This window comes from Camelus dromedarius, chromosome 30, assembly GCF_036321535.1.
Source record: "Camelus dromedarius isolate mCamDro1 chromosome 30, mCamDro1.pat, whole genome shotgun sequence".
In the NCBI taxonomy this organism is placed as follows: domain Eukaryota; kingdom Metazoa; phylum Chordata; class Mammalia; order Artiodactyla; family Camelidae; genus Camelus; species Camelus dromedarius.
In genome coordinates, this window is record NC_087465.1 from 11,936,258 (window position 1) to 11,953,242 (window position 16,985).

At 41.3% G+C, this 16,985-nt stretch overlaps 1 protein-coding gene across 16 annotated transcripts in view; it reads right to left on the reverse strand.

Moving 5' to 3' along the window:
* The window catches only part of NCOA2 (nuclear receptor coactivator 2), a 227,297-nt gene that overhangs the window by 61,475 nt on the left and 148,837 nt on the right, over window positions 1-16,985 (reverse strand). For 15 of the 16 annotated variants that reach the window (XM_031441501.2, XM_031441494.2, XM_031441498.2 and 12 more), the window contains 2 exons: window positions 15,931-16,035; window positions 13,103-13,275 (listed from right to left, as the gene is read on the reverse strand). In XM_031441501.2, the coding sequence (XP_031297361.1) occupies window positions 13,103-13,275; window positions 15,931-16,016 (259 nt within the window). In that variant the 5' untranslated portion in view covers window positions 16,017-16,035. Of the gene's footprint in view, window positions 1-13,102; window positions 13,276-15,930; window positions 16,036-16,459; window positions 16,738-16,985 lie in introns of those variants that run through there. The other variant, XM_064480869.1, reaches the window with a different exon arrangement.

Below are 16,985 nucleotides of genomic sequence, written 5' to 3' on the forward strand. Positions count from 1 at the left end.
CTATCAATACTGAATGTATCGATAGGTAAAACTGACAGTGGATAATCTTGCATAGTAAGCCAAGAAAGTATTAACAATATGTCCAATTTTCTTTTATCTAATCTAAATATGTTTACAGTGCAGGAGCTTAGACTTAAAGATAGATCACAGAAGGAAAAAAAAAGGCAGATGCACAGTAAACCGCATCATCAGTGGCTTCAGGAATTCTGCAGGTGGGTCAAGCAAAAGGCAACGAGCACATGTCCTTACAGCCACAGGTCAGCATCCATTCACTCTCCAGCGTGAGCATGGTGGGTCTCTGCCTGAATCTTCTCCAGCAATGGAGTATTAAGAGATGAAGTCAAAATAAAACATGAAAACTGCTTATTTAGAGTTAATTCTATTTCAATGGGTGCTGCTCACTAAGGCATTAGGAGTTATGTGGCATCATGAGGCTGAAAGGTGAGACTGAGACTACATGAGGGTAGAAAAAAATCAACAGGTGTGAAAGAAATAAGAAGTGAGGTGAAGTTCAAATGCAGTGCTGAGAACATTTGAGAGCAGCCTCTCAAAAGACCAAACTATGAAAATGCTCTATTTCTTTCAATTATATATGTTAAATCAAACAATGCCAGCAAAATTACACTACAGGAGTATGTAATATTTTAATAAATAGGTTAATATATGGAAATTATATGAAAAGTTGTTTCTAAAAATCCTTTAAAACACTTTGGTCTAAGTAGTATAAACATTTTAACCTGCAAATCATTCTGTTTCTTAGCACAGGAAAACTCACCTCCCAACAGTCCTACCCGACACTCCAGCAATATTTTGTGTCTAGCTTCCCAAATACACCATCCTGGTTGAAGATTTCAAGTGTTTTCTCAGACTGTTCCATTTGCACAGATGCCCTTCCACCTGTTCTCTTTAAAGACCCATCACTGTGAAGCCCCTCCCTCTGCTCCTGCAAAACCCTGTGCCTAACTCCCCTCGAACAGCTCTCTCCCCCTCTTACTGTGAGATGATGATTTGCACTCACATCTGTCCCTTGGCTACAGGAGAGGTATTTTACTCACTGGTTGGCATACAGTCGGGGCTCAATAATGTTTGTGTTCATACTGAAGAGCTTTACAGCTGCAGCTGAAATTCAGGATATATAGAATCTAAAAATCACAAATGCCTGTTTAGAAGGATCTGTTCTGAAGGGTTTTACTGCATACTTAACATAATGGAGGGCCATTCTAAGACTCTGACTTTTGTAGTCAAAGTATGAAGTAGACAAGGAATGAGAAAGGTACATGCTCAGGACATTGGGAAAATTCCCACACTGGTCAGGCCAGTGGGGACAGCATTTGGTGGGGAGAAAAGTCACTGATGCTCCTTCCACTAGTGAGAGATGATGAAAAACAAAAACAGACCCACTCTACTCACCCAGATCACCATCTAGGAAGTCACAGCCTGTTCCATTAGAAAAGGTAGTTTGGGCATGGAGGGAGTTTTTTTTTTTTTTTTTTAATCAGACTCTGGGATTTTCCCAGCCACTCATAGTTCTTAAGAAAATAAACCAACCCAGGTAGATTTCTACAAATCACTCACTTACCTGGGGACCCAGAAAAAAGAGTGCTTCATCAGGTCTCTTGTTCTTCTCAGAGTGGGCCTCCAAGAGGAGGGTCGCTGCCTGAGCTGGGAGAGCCATCTAGAAAGTGAGGGTGGGCCAGAGGAGGGGCTGGAATCCCCACAGGGGCGGGCAAGGTTCTTGCCCTGTTCAACTTTGGACACCCAGTGACTAGCATGAAGCTTACACCACAGAGATGTCCAATAAAAGCAGAGGGAAGAGAGGGGCGGGGACGAAGGAAACAGAGGAGGGCTGGTCCCCCTACTTCCCATCATCCCTTCTTGCTACTCTGCCAGGGGTCCTCACTGCCTTCAGGGCTCACTGGGCTTCAGCTCAAGCTTCCACTTCACCTGAGTGGTGCGTGTTCAGAGAGATGCCCCTCAGAAGACTGCAAACCAGGCTAGGACCTGACCTCCTCTGTCCCCTGGGGCCATTCCTCCATGCCCAGGAGCCCCCTGCGCTCCCCACTCTCCTCTCACCGACAAGCCTCTTGCTTTCTGATCCACTTTCTGTTCTGCGTGTTAGACCTGCTGCCTCTTTCTCCCCTCGTGTTCTTGCCCATCTGGGTATCTTTTCTTTCCAGTTTTTCTCTACAGATGCAGGGCCTGATGCCTGTGTCTCATGAAGAGATTGGTACAGCTACTTGCACAGACATGCCTCTCCTTCCCCACTGTGATTCCAACAATCCCGCAGGGAGGCTACAACCCCGTTTCGCTTTGCCTACCACCATCGAGTGCCAGTCTGCTCGCTTGGGCCTTTGCTGAGCCATCACAGGAGGACCTCACAAGCAGGCTTTTTAAAAAGCAGGTGTTCCTGATCTAAATCACCTAATGCAAGAAGCTGATAATAGAACATAGAATCATCCAATTTAGAGACCTGAAACACTACATTACGTTAAATCATATCATCCAAGGACAGAGAGCATAGCATTGATAACTTTGCATAAGTACATGTAGCACCATGGCTCTGGCTGACCGCGGAGGGCAGGCCAAGGTGAGGGCATACTAGCAAGGAGTCAAGGCAATCAGAATTCACCAGAACAAAGGAAGTGACTGTAGGGTGAGTGGGGCATCCCAGGTGAGAGCGCTCTGTGGACAGGGACCAGAGAGGGCCAGGGCACGCTGGACCTACTCTCGGGGTCACGGGGCACGTGGGCCTGTCGCCAGAGGTAGGCTCCAGAAAAATCTTACCACTTGCAACCACCAAAATCTCCTATGGGTGGGTGAAAAATCTTTAAAAATGAGGTTCTGTCTAGAGCAACTTGGCAGGTTAGTTACTAAGACATAAACAAAGACTGAGGGACTCCTGTGTGAAAGTACAGTGACTGCTAGTCAAGCCCACTTCAGGCAGGCTGCACGATCCCTACGAGCAAAGTCGGACACCTGCGGGGCCCCTGAAGCCACCTTTCCTGGTTATTTTCCTTAGTCCTCGTCTGTGTGTTCATGTTTGCCTGGTTCAAAACGTATTTTGTTTTAGTATTTTTCCCCTTTAACCAATTAGGAACCATGTATGAAGCTACCTGACAGTTAAATACACACAACACAAACCTAAAAAATGTATACAGTTGTTCCAGAGAAACCCTGCTTGTGGCAACTCAGGTTGGAACTCAGGTTTGTTCCCCTAGGGCTTCTTTAGGAAGAGAGGACAGAGTGAAAAGTGTACCGTCCGGGGCCTGAGAAGAGCTTAACTACGTCCTACAAAACTGTACCACGCACCATTTTTACATCATACAGAAACAGAAGTTTAAACCATTCTATTCAAATGCTTAAAATAGCTTTGTTGTGAACTCACATTTTCACATATCAAAGAGTGGGCACCCCCTTCCCCCTACCTAATCTCAAAAATGAACTGGGGCTCCAGCACGGTGGTGCAGGGATCAGTGCTGACCACATGGGCAAGGTGGTGCATCGGGGCCCGGAGCTGTTATGAATGGCTCACCTTCTGCACAAAGATCACCAGGGCCCTCTTACAGGGAAGAGCTGTCACCTTAGGATGGCATGTTCAACTGTCTAGACAAATGAGAAGTAAAGCCTGATAAAATAAAGGATCTGACTGGTTTTGAAGGCCAAATATATGCCACTGCAGAATTTTTAGAAGTTCGTTCACCTCCACAACAAAGAGAATGATTTGACTTGTATTTGTGGGTTTTAAATACATGCACCCAAACTTTGTCTACATTTGGAGAATGATCACTGTACTCAGAGGAAGAGATTAGGTGAAAAGAAAAAGACTAGAAGGAATTTGAGAAATAATCTCAATGCAGACATTCCTAATTTTCTAGAATATGAAGTCTGTCACTATCACAGTTTCCTGAGTTCAAAAGACATTCTAGAGAGTTCCTGTCAAATATCTACCCAGCAGTTGCTGTATTTCATCATGACAACAGGAATAAATAGGTCTTTAAAGTGACCCTTTAAACACCGTATGCAATGAAACCTCTTCAATTTAAGCAGGAGTGGCAGTGAACCATCAACCAGTCTTCCACAACTATTTACAGCAGCAGGCAATGAACAAGACCAGGGTCAGCTTCATGCAGAAACTGACTGCCTCACCAGGCAGCAGGCGCCAAGTGAAGGCTGTAGAAACTGTGGGCCCTGCACGTTTCGAAGCCCAGCAACAGTGTGGACCAGAGGTGATCACAAACTGCGTGATGAGGTCAAAGTGAAAGGAACGAAGGCCAAAATTTACAAAGACCCTACATTTGGTATCTTGACTACATTTTCTTTTCTTTTTTTCCTCACTGTGGCTTGAATATTGTTTCCTGACTACCTTTTCTACAATGAAATCCTCTCCTTTATGTATGGTCCTGGTTATGTATGGTCCTGGAATTCTTGAGCTAATTTTGTAAGCTAAGGGAAAAAATTTCATGAGACCACCAGTAATTTAGGAATCCTCTTGGATTTTACATCTGTCATGTGCTTTCAAATACAAAGACTATTTAAGCAGTCAAATCCACTTGCAAGAAATTTTTTAACAATTATCTTCTTTAAAGTCTGACAATTTCATTCTCCAGTAAGGATCATGGAAAAGTTTAATCCACAACTGGAAGATATACACACAGTGAGTGCCACAGCTACCTCATGGATTAAAAAAAAAAAAATCCTCAGGAGGTTAATTATGATCATCCATACAGGCCATGGCATATATCAAAATTAACTATCTAATTATAAATATGAAAAAGACATAATAGTAATTAAGTTACTCCCTATCAAATTAATGGGTTTAAACTAGCTTAAAATTACAGTTTTGTTTTACATATATTAGCCTTAAGAGATGTTTCCTCACCATTCTACAACCCTTCAAATAATGAAATAAAATCTTCATAAAATGTATTCTTCCTATTTTCAATTTTAATTATCCTACTTAAGCTGGATGATTTAGTGTTGTGCTGTCATCAAGACTTCAGAAGAGTTCTACCCAATGGCATTTTGAAACAGGTTTGGTGTCAACCCTGATGAATAGTTTGAATTCAAGAAACCTGTTTCTGGAAATCCTGCCTGCCGGGTGATGGCTTTTAGGCGAGGCAGATGAAGTGGTTGACGATGACACATGTGCCGGCTAGGCAGGTCCAGTTTTGAGAGGCACTGCAAGAGCAGGGGTAGCCTTCCTTCCGTAGACATCAAGCTGGACCAGAAGATGATGCTGTACTCATGCCACGTATAACTCACCTGCCTCTGAACTGGCAGAGGCAATACGCTGTCTTGGCTTTGCTATTCCAAAACATTTTTCAATTGCACCAACGGCCAATGGGCTTTTCCAGAGACCAGAACAGTGGCGGTTGTTAGCTCTGTATTGCCAAGGAAAATATTTGGCTGTGTGTGGGGTTTCCTGAGAGCAAGTTAGTACATGACCTCAATCTTTTCCAAGCTTATCATAATGCTGTGAGGCTGTGCTGATTCAGCAAAGCAATCCATAATCGCCTGCAAAATGCCCCTGCCTCACAGGGGTGTTATGAGGCTTAATGGGATAATGCATGTGAAGCACTCTGAACACCGCAGAAGAAAGGCGCTAAGTGATATTATTATTCTGCCTTTCTAATTACAAGCAGCCTCACAAAGACAAGAATCCAATAAACCTGTTTACAAATTACAAATGAAACCTACTTTAAATAATTCAATATGAGTAACAGTATAACAAAGAAAAATGTGAAATCATTCATGTTTGAAAAATGGAATGGACAGACTTCATAAGGCTAAGTCAAATGAAAAGAAATAGAAATAGACAAGTTTCTACTGAAAGGAAATTATATCCCTTAGTGATAAAACAGAAATTGAATCAGAAACTTATAAGAGGATATTTTATTCAAGTTACCTTGAGACATTGCTGTTAATGAATTAAATTTAGTATCATTTCTATGGTTTTCCTACCAATAAATTTAAATTTTTAAAAAAATCAATGTCAGTATTAACTAATAAAATTTCTTCAGTTATTTATGGTAACACCAAAAACATAAATTTTAGCTCTCATTGGAATAAAACATGAGAACTGAATGTAAATTTCTTTCTTTTTTAAATATTAAAACAATGCTTTTGTTTGTCTGTTTGTTTGTTTGCCAACAGTGTTTGTCTCCTAAATGGGAAACACCTGTCTGGCATCTTTCTCGACTAACCCAGGTAAGGGATCAAAGACACAGGAAAATCCACTTTGATGGGGGCGTCCCCAAAGGAGCAGGCCAGGCTGAGGTGGCCCTGCTGGGCTCTCGGGTACCACCACCTTCCTGGATAAGACTGGGGCCCTCTTGGTCCCAGGTGTCATTTCTTCCGGGAAATCTTGGGCAGCCAACATTTTTTACCGCCTGTTCCTCCGTAACACAGACACGCTGTCACTACACCATATGGAAATCATCTGATTTGACCTGGAGCCCCCCAGAATTCCCTCAAGACTGTCGAGTCCCTGTGCCAGGAGTTGTATTTTTCACCTGTGCATCCCCGTCATCTCTGTCAGGTCCACAATGACCCATGCAGACACTCAGCACAAGCGGGGTGAACCGAGCCACACTCTAAGAGGAAGCAATGGAAAGATCCCTCAAGTGGTCTGGGCGGCTGTACAGGATCAACGCAAAGCACACAGATGGTCTAAGGGATTTCACTTCCTAATTTTTATTTATAAATTTGTTTTCGAAAAAGTAGTACTTCACGTTTTTAAAGGGAACATAAGCATGGTATTAGATGGTGAGGATGCAAAGATAAAAAAGACAAGCCCTGCCATCCCGTGTGTGTAACACACACTGGGGAAGCCAAGTGCTGACAGGGGGTGAGTAGACTCTTCAAAGTGTTATGATTTTATGCAATAAAAGAAAAATGAAATCTATAAATCTGTAAATATTAGGAGGTATTTAAATTAGGCAGCTGGAAGACTCCGCTTACTTGGAGAGTAAAGTTCAGGAAACGGCATTGATCCAGATGCTGAATGAACAGGGGCTCGAGTGACCTAAGATTTCACTAAATGCTTTCAGAGTGAACATGGCAAGAGCTGATTACTTAACTCAAAATAAACTTCCATCAACACACCCGGAACAATGCATATACCTCAGGATGCTAACGGGGCCTAATTAGTTCTCTGAAGTGTAGCAGCTCAAAGGAATTGTGGAAACAAAAAATGTGAAGGTTAATGATCTTTTATATTATCCTCTCAGGATTAAACCCAATTGCCAAGAAAATTAAGACTTACAAGTCTCAAAAATTCAGGCTGAGGGCATACTCCACAGGAATAAAAATAGTTTGTCAAATTTTCCAAGAAACCCCACTGCTGAACTTAAAAGAGAAAAGCCTGCAATCACTTGGCTACAAAGGAGTCTGTAAAATGGGTTACGTGTCTGTCCTTTCTAAGAAAAGTATGAGTCACTGAGTTAGGAGTGAAGCTAAAACACATGCGTGTCCAGACCTTCCCTCTCACTTATCTTAATACGAAGAGCAGGAGCTCAGGCCTAAAACTGCAACTCCAAAGAGGATTCAGCAGAGAACACAGAAGGGACCTAAGGGGCTCCTCAGATCAGTATGCAGAAGAGAAGGCACACAGGGGAATCAGAGGAATCAACTACTCACACAAGAAGGAAAGTCAAAGTTAGGAGACGAATATTCAAAGTGACCATGTTATGAAAGAGCAAAACTGAGGAGAAGTAAAGTGGTTCTAAGAGTCAGGACAGCCTGGGAAGGGAGCTAAGGGGTAGAACTAATAGAAAAAAAAAAAAAAGAATTGAGAATCAGAGCACCAGGACTCGGCTCAAGAAGAGCCAACATCGGCTCTTTACAGGTCCTGACACTGGATCACTCATCTTTCAGGCTCGTGATGACTACCTCCCACTGTCCTTACCCTGAGAGTCCACGTGGAAAAAACTCACCTGTTCAAAATCTGTATTTTTTTAGAAAATATATAAAAATAGCTTCACTGTGCCCTATCAGCGCTGGACAGGCACGGAGTATATTCTCACAATTCAGAGTAACTGCTATATTGAGAAGACGGTTATCAAAGATAAACTGCTGTTTCTTTGAAGCCACTAAGTACGGACCGAACACTCGGCTGTCCACCTGCTCAGCCAGGTAACGCAGATCCACTCCCGCCCTCACTCTTCCAAAGGCACAGATGGCCTCACCCCCATTTCTCAGCAACCCCAGGTAGAATATTTCCTCTGAAATATTGATGCTCAAGCTCCTCATACAATAAAATAGTGCAGTCCCGTCGGGCCTCTGTACCCGCGGGCTCCACATCCGTGGGGTCGACCAAGTGAGGAGGGCTGATTCCGTGTACCGTGTACACAGATACGCACGTTTACGTGCGAGCTGCGCGCACGTACCACTGCGGTACGAGCACGAAGTACCGTGAGAGCTCAATGTTATGGGCCCTGGCTTATCTTTTCATTTCTAGCTGAAAGGCCAGTGCTCACGTTCCGTGAGCCCCGGGTGAGAAAATACACCTGCCGGGGCTCGCTGGCCTGACTCGAGAGGTACGTTTCATTTGGCGCTGTCATTACTTACCCACCACTTGTCTTTGCTACCAGACTCCGAGGTGCTTGATGGCAGTAGCTAGGTGAGCTGCGAGCGGCTGAATCCCAGGACTCAGCAAAGAGGAGGTGCTCAGACTGTTTTCTGAATAACAAATGTCATGTATCATTTTGACTCACCCCTACCCACCCCCGCCCAAGTTTCACAACTCAGATCCGGCAGGGTAATTTTCACCTTGCGGTGCTGTCTCATTACTCTGGTAACCATGACGACCCCCACGGCAGGCCTTTCATAGTTCAAGTGTCCTTTTGTAAACAAAGGGAAGTTATATGAAGTCCACTTAGGAGACAAAATAATAGTTTAAGATTATTCTCTAAATTAGAGGACAGGATACTAAATTTTCAACATGTATCAAAATATTTTAAAATCTGATTTTAAAAAAGTAAAATTATAGTCCCTGTGCAAAACAGTTATAATGGTTCCTCAAAAAATTAAACACAGAATTACTATCTGAACTAGCACATCCACTTCTGGGTGTGTGTGTGTATATATATGTGAATATATATATGCACATACACAAAAAACACAAAACAAAAACAACAAAGCAGAGACTTTAGCAGATATTTGTACACCAATGTTCATGACAGCATTATTCACAATGCCCCAAAGCTGGAAACAACCCGAATGTTCATCGCTGGATGAACAGAAAAACAAAATATGGTGTATATATACACGTAACAGAGTATTACTCAGCCTTAAGAAGGGAGAAAATGCTGATAAAAACTACAGTATGGATGAACCTTGAGGACATTATGCTAAGAGAAATAAGCCAACCACAAAAAGCAAATACTATATGATTCCACATACATGAGGTACCCAGAATAGTCAAATTCACACAGAAAGAGGCATCACGGTTACCAGGTGCTGGCGGGAGGGGCAGTGAGTCTTTACTATGTAACAGATGGAGAGTTTCTGTTTGGGATGATGAGGAACTTAAGGAAATGCACAGCAGTGACAGCTGCACAACAATGTGAAGGTACTTAATGTTACGAAGTGTACACTTAAGGCAAAATTTTGTTACGAATATTTTCCCCCAACAACAACAAAAACAGGGTCATATAAAGTCAAACCTCAGGTTACAGTTAACTGGTATCCAGTCTTTACTGGGTAAGTACTATTAGCATACCTGTAATTCTCGAATTCTGTGAATCACTTTTCTCTGCCACATTCTTAGAAAACAAAATAGGATTCAAGATCTGACATACTGATAAGACTAACTCTGGAATAAAAGCTGGACTAACAATTATAATAAGCTTCAAAACGGCAGAAGGCCAACTTTTACTAGGCTGTTTGAAAGCTTACATAAGCTGTAGGGGTCTCCATTTCTTACCAACAAAGCTGAGAAGAACACAGTCATGCTTTTCCTGGAATTATTACTTCAAAAACACTGGGGGTGGGAGGGGAGGGTTGACATAAAGATGAGAAGATTAAAAATGGACTCCTACACTTATTAGGAGAGAAATGACTCCGTGATTAGCAAAAGGTGAACATTTTCTAAGCAGAAATGAACTAAAATATTTCAGAGGGAACAACAGTGATAAAAGGAGGAAAGAACTGGGAATGGACACTTCAGTGCCATGACTGCCCACCCCACGGCCAGAGAGATAGCCAGCACGATCTGTGAAGGGCACACTTCTTCCTTCCTTGTAACCTACACAATGAAGTCTAATGTAAAAGGCTTCAGGGAAAGAAACGTTCTTCAGGGAACACGAGAATTGGCTGAAATGAGGGAAAATGTCTAAAAGGGAAATCTCAATGCCACCGTGGTTTTCTTTCATTTTCCTACTGATTTCAGGTTTGCCTCAAGGGATGGTCCCTCTTGTATCTCAGCTTATGGTCACGTCTGGTGCCCTAAACTATTCAGCAGTATGTGACAGTGAGACACATGACTACAGAAGGCATTCAGCGATGCAATATGCTATTAGACACTTTCTCTTTTCAAAGTGTCTCCTTGGAAAAATTTCTCAGCATCATTAATTGTCAGGTAAATGTAAATGAAAGCCACAAGGAGGTATCACCTCACACCAATTAGGGCGGCCACTAGAAGAAAGCCAAGTGTTGGTGAGGATGTGAAGAAACTGGAATGCTTGGGCACTGTTGGTAGGATTATAAAAATGGTACAAACAGTATGGAACACAGTATTGAGGCTTCTCAAAAAACTAAAAACAGAAAAACCAAGACACAGCAGTCCTACTTCAAATAGATACTTATGTATCCATATTCACTGAAGCATTATTCACAATGGCCAAGACCTGGAAGCAACCTTAATGTCTATTGATGGATGAGTGGATAAAGAAAATCTAGTATATACATAACAGAATATTATTCAGCCTTTAAGAAAAAGAAAATCCTGCATATGCTACAGCATGGATGAACCTTGAGGACATTATGCTAAGTTCAATGAGCCAACCACAAAGAGACAAATACTACATGATTCCACTTATGTGAGGTATCTAAAGTAATCAGATCCAGAAAAAACAAAAACAAAAAACAAACAAAAAGGAGGAGATATTTCTTCATCTTTTGATTTATGCTTAGACAGATGTTACTCAATGGTACAAATAACATACTTTTGAATAAAAGGATTTGTGAACTTGAAAAAAATAATCAGAGTCATAGAAACAGAAAGTAGAAGGTGGCTGCCAGGGGCTGGGGAAGGGGAAATGGTGAGGTGGTCAGTACACTTTCCATCATGCAAGATGAAAAATTTCTAGGTCTCTTGTACAACAGTGTGCACATAATTAATAGTACAATAATGTACACCTAAAAATTGTTAAGAGGGTAAAATTATGCTATATGTTTCTTACCACAATTAAAAAAAAAACCCCAATAAACTAATCAAACCAGAAAAAAGGGCTCCTTAGAAGGACCAATTAAAACAGCTGCACATATAATAAATTATTACTGTATATAATACAGCTCAGTCTGAAATTAACTGAATCCGAAGCACCCAGAAACAGTCATTTCCCTCTTCCTCGTCCTGCCAGTACAACAGGTTGGGAAAATAGACTTATTCTCACTTGTTTAAACAAACAAACAAAAAAAGAATGAGTCACCTTTATGCCACTTAAAAACAAAAAACAAAAACAGCTTAATGATTTCATCCTGCAATGATACCAGCACCTGGAAATGTAGCAACTTCAAAGCACTGTGACCTTGAAACAGTTATTTCTCCAAACAACTTTAGGAATATGGTTTTATCCACCTGCTAATACCAAAAATGAAGACGATACAAAACTGAGATTAAACTGAGTTTTTTATAATAGTGATTCTCAAAGGGCACAGAAGAAGGAAGAGGAAAAAGAGATGAGGGAGACTGAGACAGGCACTGAAAGTAGAAGCTCCGTGAATGCTGAATGTTACGATGATACAATTTTGATGGAAAGACCAGAAAATGCTAATTTTCAGAGTGGGCTGGTATTGGAAACTGTGCTGAGTACGCTATGTGCATATTTTTAAGTTCTTAGAGGATAGAACCATACTTGTAAAATTGTTTTACATAAAACTTAGCTCAATATTATCTGTATAAAAGTGGAAAATGTTATAATTATGATGAAAATATGCAAATAGGTAGCAAGGATTTTATGACTGAGTGGAGCAGGCAAAGTTTCAGGCTCACATAGCTAAATAAACAAAGATATTACTTTTTCAAAAATCAGCCTCTTTAAAATGTTACATAAAAGGCAGATAAAAAACAATTTGAAGTCCAAGAGGACGCATACAAAAACAGATTACAAGAGATAATAATCTTCCTGGCCCTGAAGGAAAGCAGCGTATGAAGACTTCAAGAGCATATATATTGGCCCTGAGCACCAAGATGCTGTTCATACTTGCCTAATACAGATATTTTTGGCACCACAAAGTCCAGTGTGTTTTTATTATTTTCTTAGTTTTTTTTCTGTAGGCAAAAATATCAAAGGCGGCAGAAAAGGACCTTAGGGGGAAAAAAAGAAAAGAAAACCCCAGGAAGAAAGCTGTCATGCTCTGTGTTTCAACTTCACAAAAGAATTCCAACTAGAGACAGCCTTTCAAATCTCTTATCATCCAGGATATGAAACTCATTTAGTGGCATGGCCAAATGAAGCTCAAACTTAATCAAATATGCTGACGAGCCGAAACAGGAGGCGGTTCACTTCCTTACTTCTGGTTTCCAGTCTTAGCTGCTCCTCACTTGCAAATCATGATGGTCACTTGCTGTGCAAACTATGAAAATTCCAGGGCACGGGAGGAGAATCAGTGGGCACCTTAACTGAGTTTTACAAGATGAAAAGTTACATCACCCTGCCTCACCTTACTCTCCTGTCTTTAGGGAATTGCTGAATTTTATATAAAGCCTATTTATAAGCCACTGCAAGTGATACCTGCATTCATCTTGCCTTGTGATGTCATCTTCTCATCAATAATTTAAGTGTAAGAAATGGATTAAAGGGACTCTGAAGGGACTTCTCTCATACACAGAAAAACAGAAAAAATTAAACTGTCCAAAATATTAATTCAGTCCTCTTACCTTGTTCTTTGATCTGACGAATTTGCTTCACAGTTTCTTTTAAGATTGCACATTTGTCAGGTTTGAAGTTAAAGTTGTCTATATCATTAAAATTAGCAAAAATCAACTCTGCAAGTTCTTCAATGTATTTATTTTCCTGTTCACGATTACGTTTCTCAGTGCTCCTTTTGGGGCTAAAAAGAAAAAAACATTTTTATTATGAGTCTGAAAAGAGCTATTATGAAAAAGATAGGCATGCTAAACATGTTCTAATACAAAGACAGTGAAAACAAAGTTAGTTATAGGAGCAGAGAAGTACTTCGGGGGAAAAAACCCAAATATGCTTTAAATATTGCATTTTTTTAAAAATTAAACTTAACCTCAGTTTGTAATTATACTTACTGGTGTGATCATTTGTTCAATGTGTTTAATGCCTCCCACTGGATTTCTCAGTGACAAGGATCAGAATGATTTGCTCACAACTGTCCTTAATGCAATGCTTGGTGTAAACAGGCATCAAACTTATTGTTGAATGAATAAAGAAAAGTTTTAGAAAAGGAAGGGAATTAATGCTTATAAAAATTTATTTAAGATTAGTAAAAGAAGGGAAGTGAACCTAGTTATAATAGGAATAAACAGACTTCAATGATTTTTGATAAAGCATAACAAAATAATGAAAATAAATACTTATAATTTCATAGCCATCCTTAGGATGTTAGTAATCAAACCTAACAGCCTTTTAAGTTAATGTTAAAAACCACAGTGCAGCTAGAAACAAAAGTGAAACTGACCCAGCGATTTGTTAACTGTCCGAGCTGAATGACATGTGAAATATAAACAAATGGCCCAAGTTCAACTCAAGTTTTAAAATGTTAACAGAAAGGACGGAAAAATAAAAATTGGCAAGATCTCATTTGAGTTGGACAAAACAGCTAAGTCAAAAGCTCCCTTTAACGATTTCAGCGTATAATTTTTTTCTCACAGTAGAGGGCCTGCCGAATGACATTCAAATAATACAATAAATAAGAAAAGCGAGCTGTTTAATGTTTCTTTTGTTTAGCAGCTTTCTTTGTATGTAATACCAGTTTATAAAATTTTGTAATTTGTAACAGACTTTCATATGTTTGCCTCTAAACATTAGTTTTATTTTCAAAAACTAATAAACCTAAAGATGCAATTCTCAATTGTATAGGGGTTACATGATTTGTGTGACTGACAGTAGAGCAGGGGCCAGAACCGGGTTTTGCTAAGTCTCGTTTTCACCCCTGGCTTCTACTTTATTAAGTCCAGGGAAGGTGGGGCAGGGGCTGCCATACTCGGAGGAGCCAAGTTCCCATCCTGGATTCTTCAACCACTTCCCCACCCTGCCAGCTGTCCCCTCATGAAAGATAACAAATAGATAACAAATGGGTGAGAAAGGGGAAGCGTGTTCCAAAGACCCGAAGGCACTGGGAGCGGCCGGAGCTGTGCCCCCCGGGCAGCACCAGAGCATCAGGGAGATAACAGCCTCCTCTCCAGCGGTGCCGCCTCGGCCAGGGCCGCTGGGCACCGAGGGCAGCGTGACACTGAGCTGAGGCTGGCCGAGATGCACCAGGGAACCCGGGGGCTGGAGCCACGGCTGGGGAGCTAGGGCTGGGGCTGCGGTGTGGACAGTGGCCATTTCATCCACCTGTTTTGCTTGGCAACTAGAGGGGTAAAGGGAATATCTTTCTGGTCTTTCTCTTCCTCCTCCTCCCCCCTTAGTGACTCTTCCTTGTCCTCTTCCCTTCTGTTCCCTCATCTGATCTTCCTACCGGCCATTCAACAGAAGTTGCTGTTTAACTTTAAAAATCACTTACATGATTTAAATCATCAAAAGAGTGAAGTCTCTCTTCTACCTCTGTTCCCTGTTTAGCCTTGTTCTCATCCTCCTAAATGGGCAACAACTCTTGTGCTTCTTAATTATCCTAAAACAACGTTGAGATCTTACTTTCTTCCTTTTCTGTACAAATGGTATAGTACACTCTAAACATTTTCTAAACTTCTGCCTTTTCTCCACAACAACATTCTTCAGAGATTGTAAAATACCAGTCCATAAAGAGCGTTGTTATTCCTTCTAAGAGCTGTACTGTGTTCCAGGTTGTGGGTGTATCACAGCTTCTTAAATAGTTCCTTACATTTAGGTTTTTCCTAATCTTTTGTACTATAAGCAATGCTGTAATGAGTAACCTCAGACATACGTCATTCTGCACGTGTGAAAGTATATTGTCCGAAAATTCCTAGGAGTGGAAGTGCTAGTTCAAAAAGGATATGCATTATAATTAACAGATACTGTGACACTGCTCAATTAGCCCTCATGGAGGTTATGACAACTCACACTTCCACCCATAATATACGACAGGGAACTTGTTTTAAAATTACTTGTTTTATTTGCCGAAGAGCCACAATCGTTGTCACTAACTCAAAAGCAAGGGGATTTAACACTTCATTTCTTGCTCTTAAAAAAAAGAAAAGAAAAATCTCTTTTTTTCTACAGGATCTCTTGTCTTTATGACATTCTATGAGCAATCAGAAATGAAAATGTGAAGAATTCAAGATTATAGGATAAACTGGTTTTAGGAGTCAAAGTACACAGGGGACTCAGAAGAAGTATGTAGCTTTCCTCTTCTCATAAAGAATAATAAAATTTGTAACGTATTAGCATCTCTAAAATGTATGCTAAATAATACATATTCAGAGGCTTGACAGTTAAGGAGAAAAGCCAAACCCAGCATCTAAATCAGGTGTGAAATCAACACGCTAAAAGATAAAAGACGCGCGTGTGGGGCTGTCACAGGCAATACCGGTTGTGTTCTCAGCAAGAATCTCACCTGGGTCCAAGCTGGTCAGGACACTCCTTGCGCTTTCTTGTCTCTGCCCTGGATGGGTCAGAGGTATTTTCTCCCATCCCACTCATCTTGAACACATATCAGCAACTGAAACAGAAAACAAGGAGAAAACAAGTGAAAAGAGCTGATGATAAAGCACCCAGTCAATTTACCAACGGTAAAAACACTTTGACTTTAATCATAAACTTGATGACAGTAATGAACAGACTGTTCTGATTTATGTGTACGTAGAATTCCTAATGAAAGGGCTGTATTTTTTTTAACCTTAAGTTAGGCAAATGTAATGTTTAACAATTAAAAAACACAAGCCTACCTCACTGGGCCCACTCTTTGAACAGGAGCTGTATTTCAACAGCACCCTGAGTGACACCTGCTAGCCCTGTGGTTCTGCAGCCAGCCTCCGGTCTCAGGAGCGAGCTGGCACCATGTGGGAACTGCAGGTGCTGTGAGGGGCTCCTCCCAGTCTCTGTTTTGGGTTGGCCAATGTCAAGTCTGTGCTACAACCACTCACCCATGAGGAACAGCCCCAGGAAGAGGCAGGGCCCTGCCACCCCCATCCTGGTGGGCAATACTCCAACAGAGGACCTTTCCACCTCCCTGGGGAGTCTCCCGGGCCCTCCTCTGCTGCAGCAGCTGCTCACTGTCCCACCTCAGGTCCCTCTCTCCTCGGCAGCTCCCCATGAACACACCCCTCTGCTGTGGCTTCCTCTCTCACATCCTGCTGCCCCGCCTCTCCCTCCCTGAGCTGATTCTAGCTGCTGTCACCAGGGGTCTTAAGATACACTCAGATGATGAGGAACATGACTGACCCTAATGGAAGAGGCCGACTACTGGCTCCTGCTCGCTGAATTCCTTTTGGTAAGAAAATAAACAGACATATCCTAAGAGAATAGATGCGTTCACATTGGTCATTATTAATGGCATCAAAATAAAATTTAAATATGCAAAGAACAAGAGTGATAGAGGTTTAAGTTCCAAAAGAACTAAGCAAAGGAGCTAACAAAGATCTCGAGGAAATGGAAGACGGTCTTACTCAA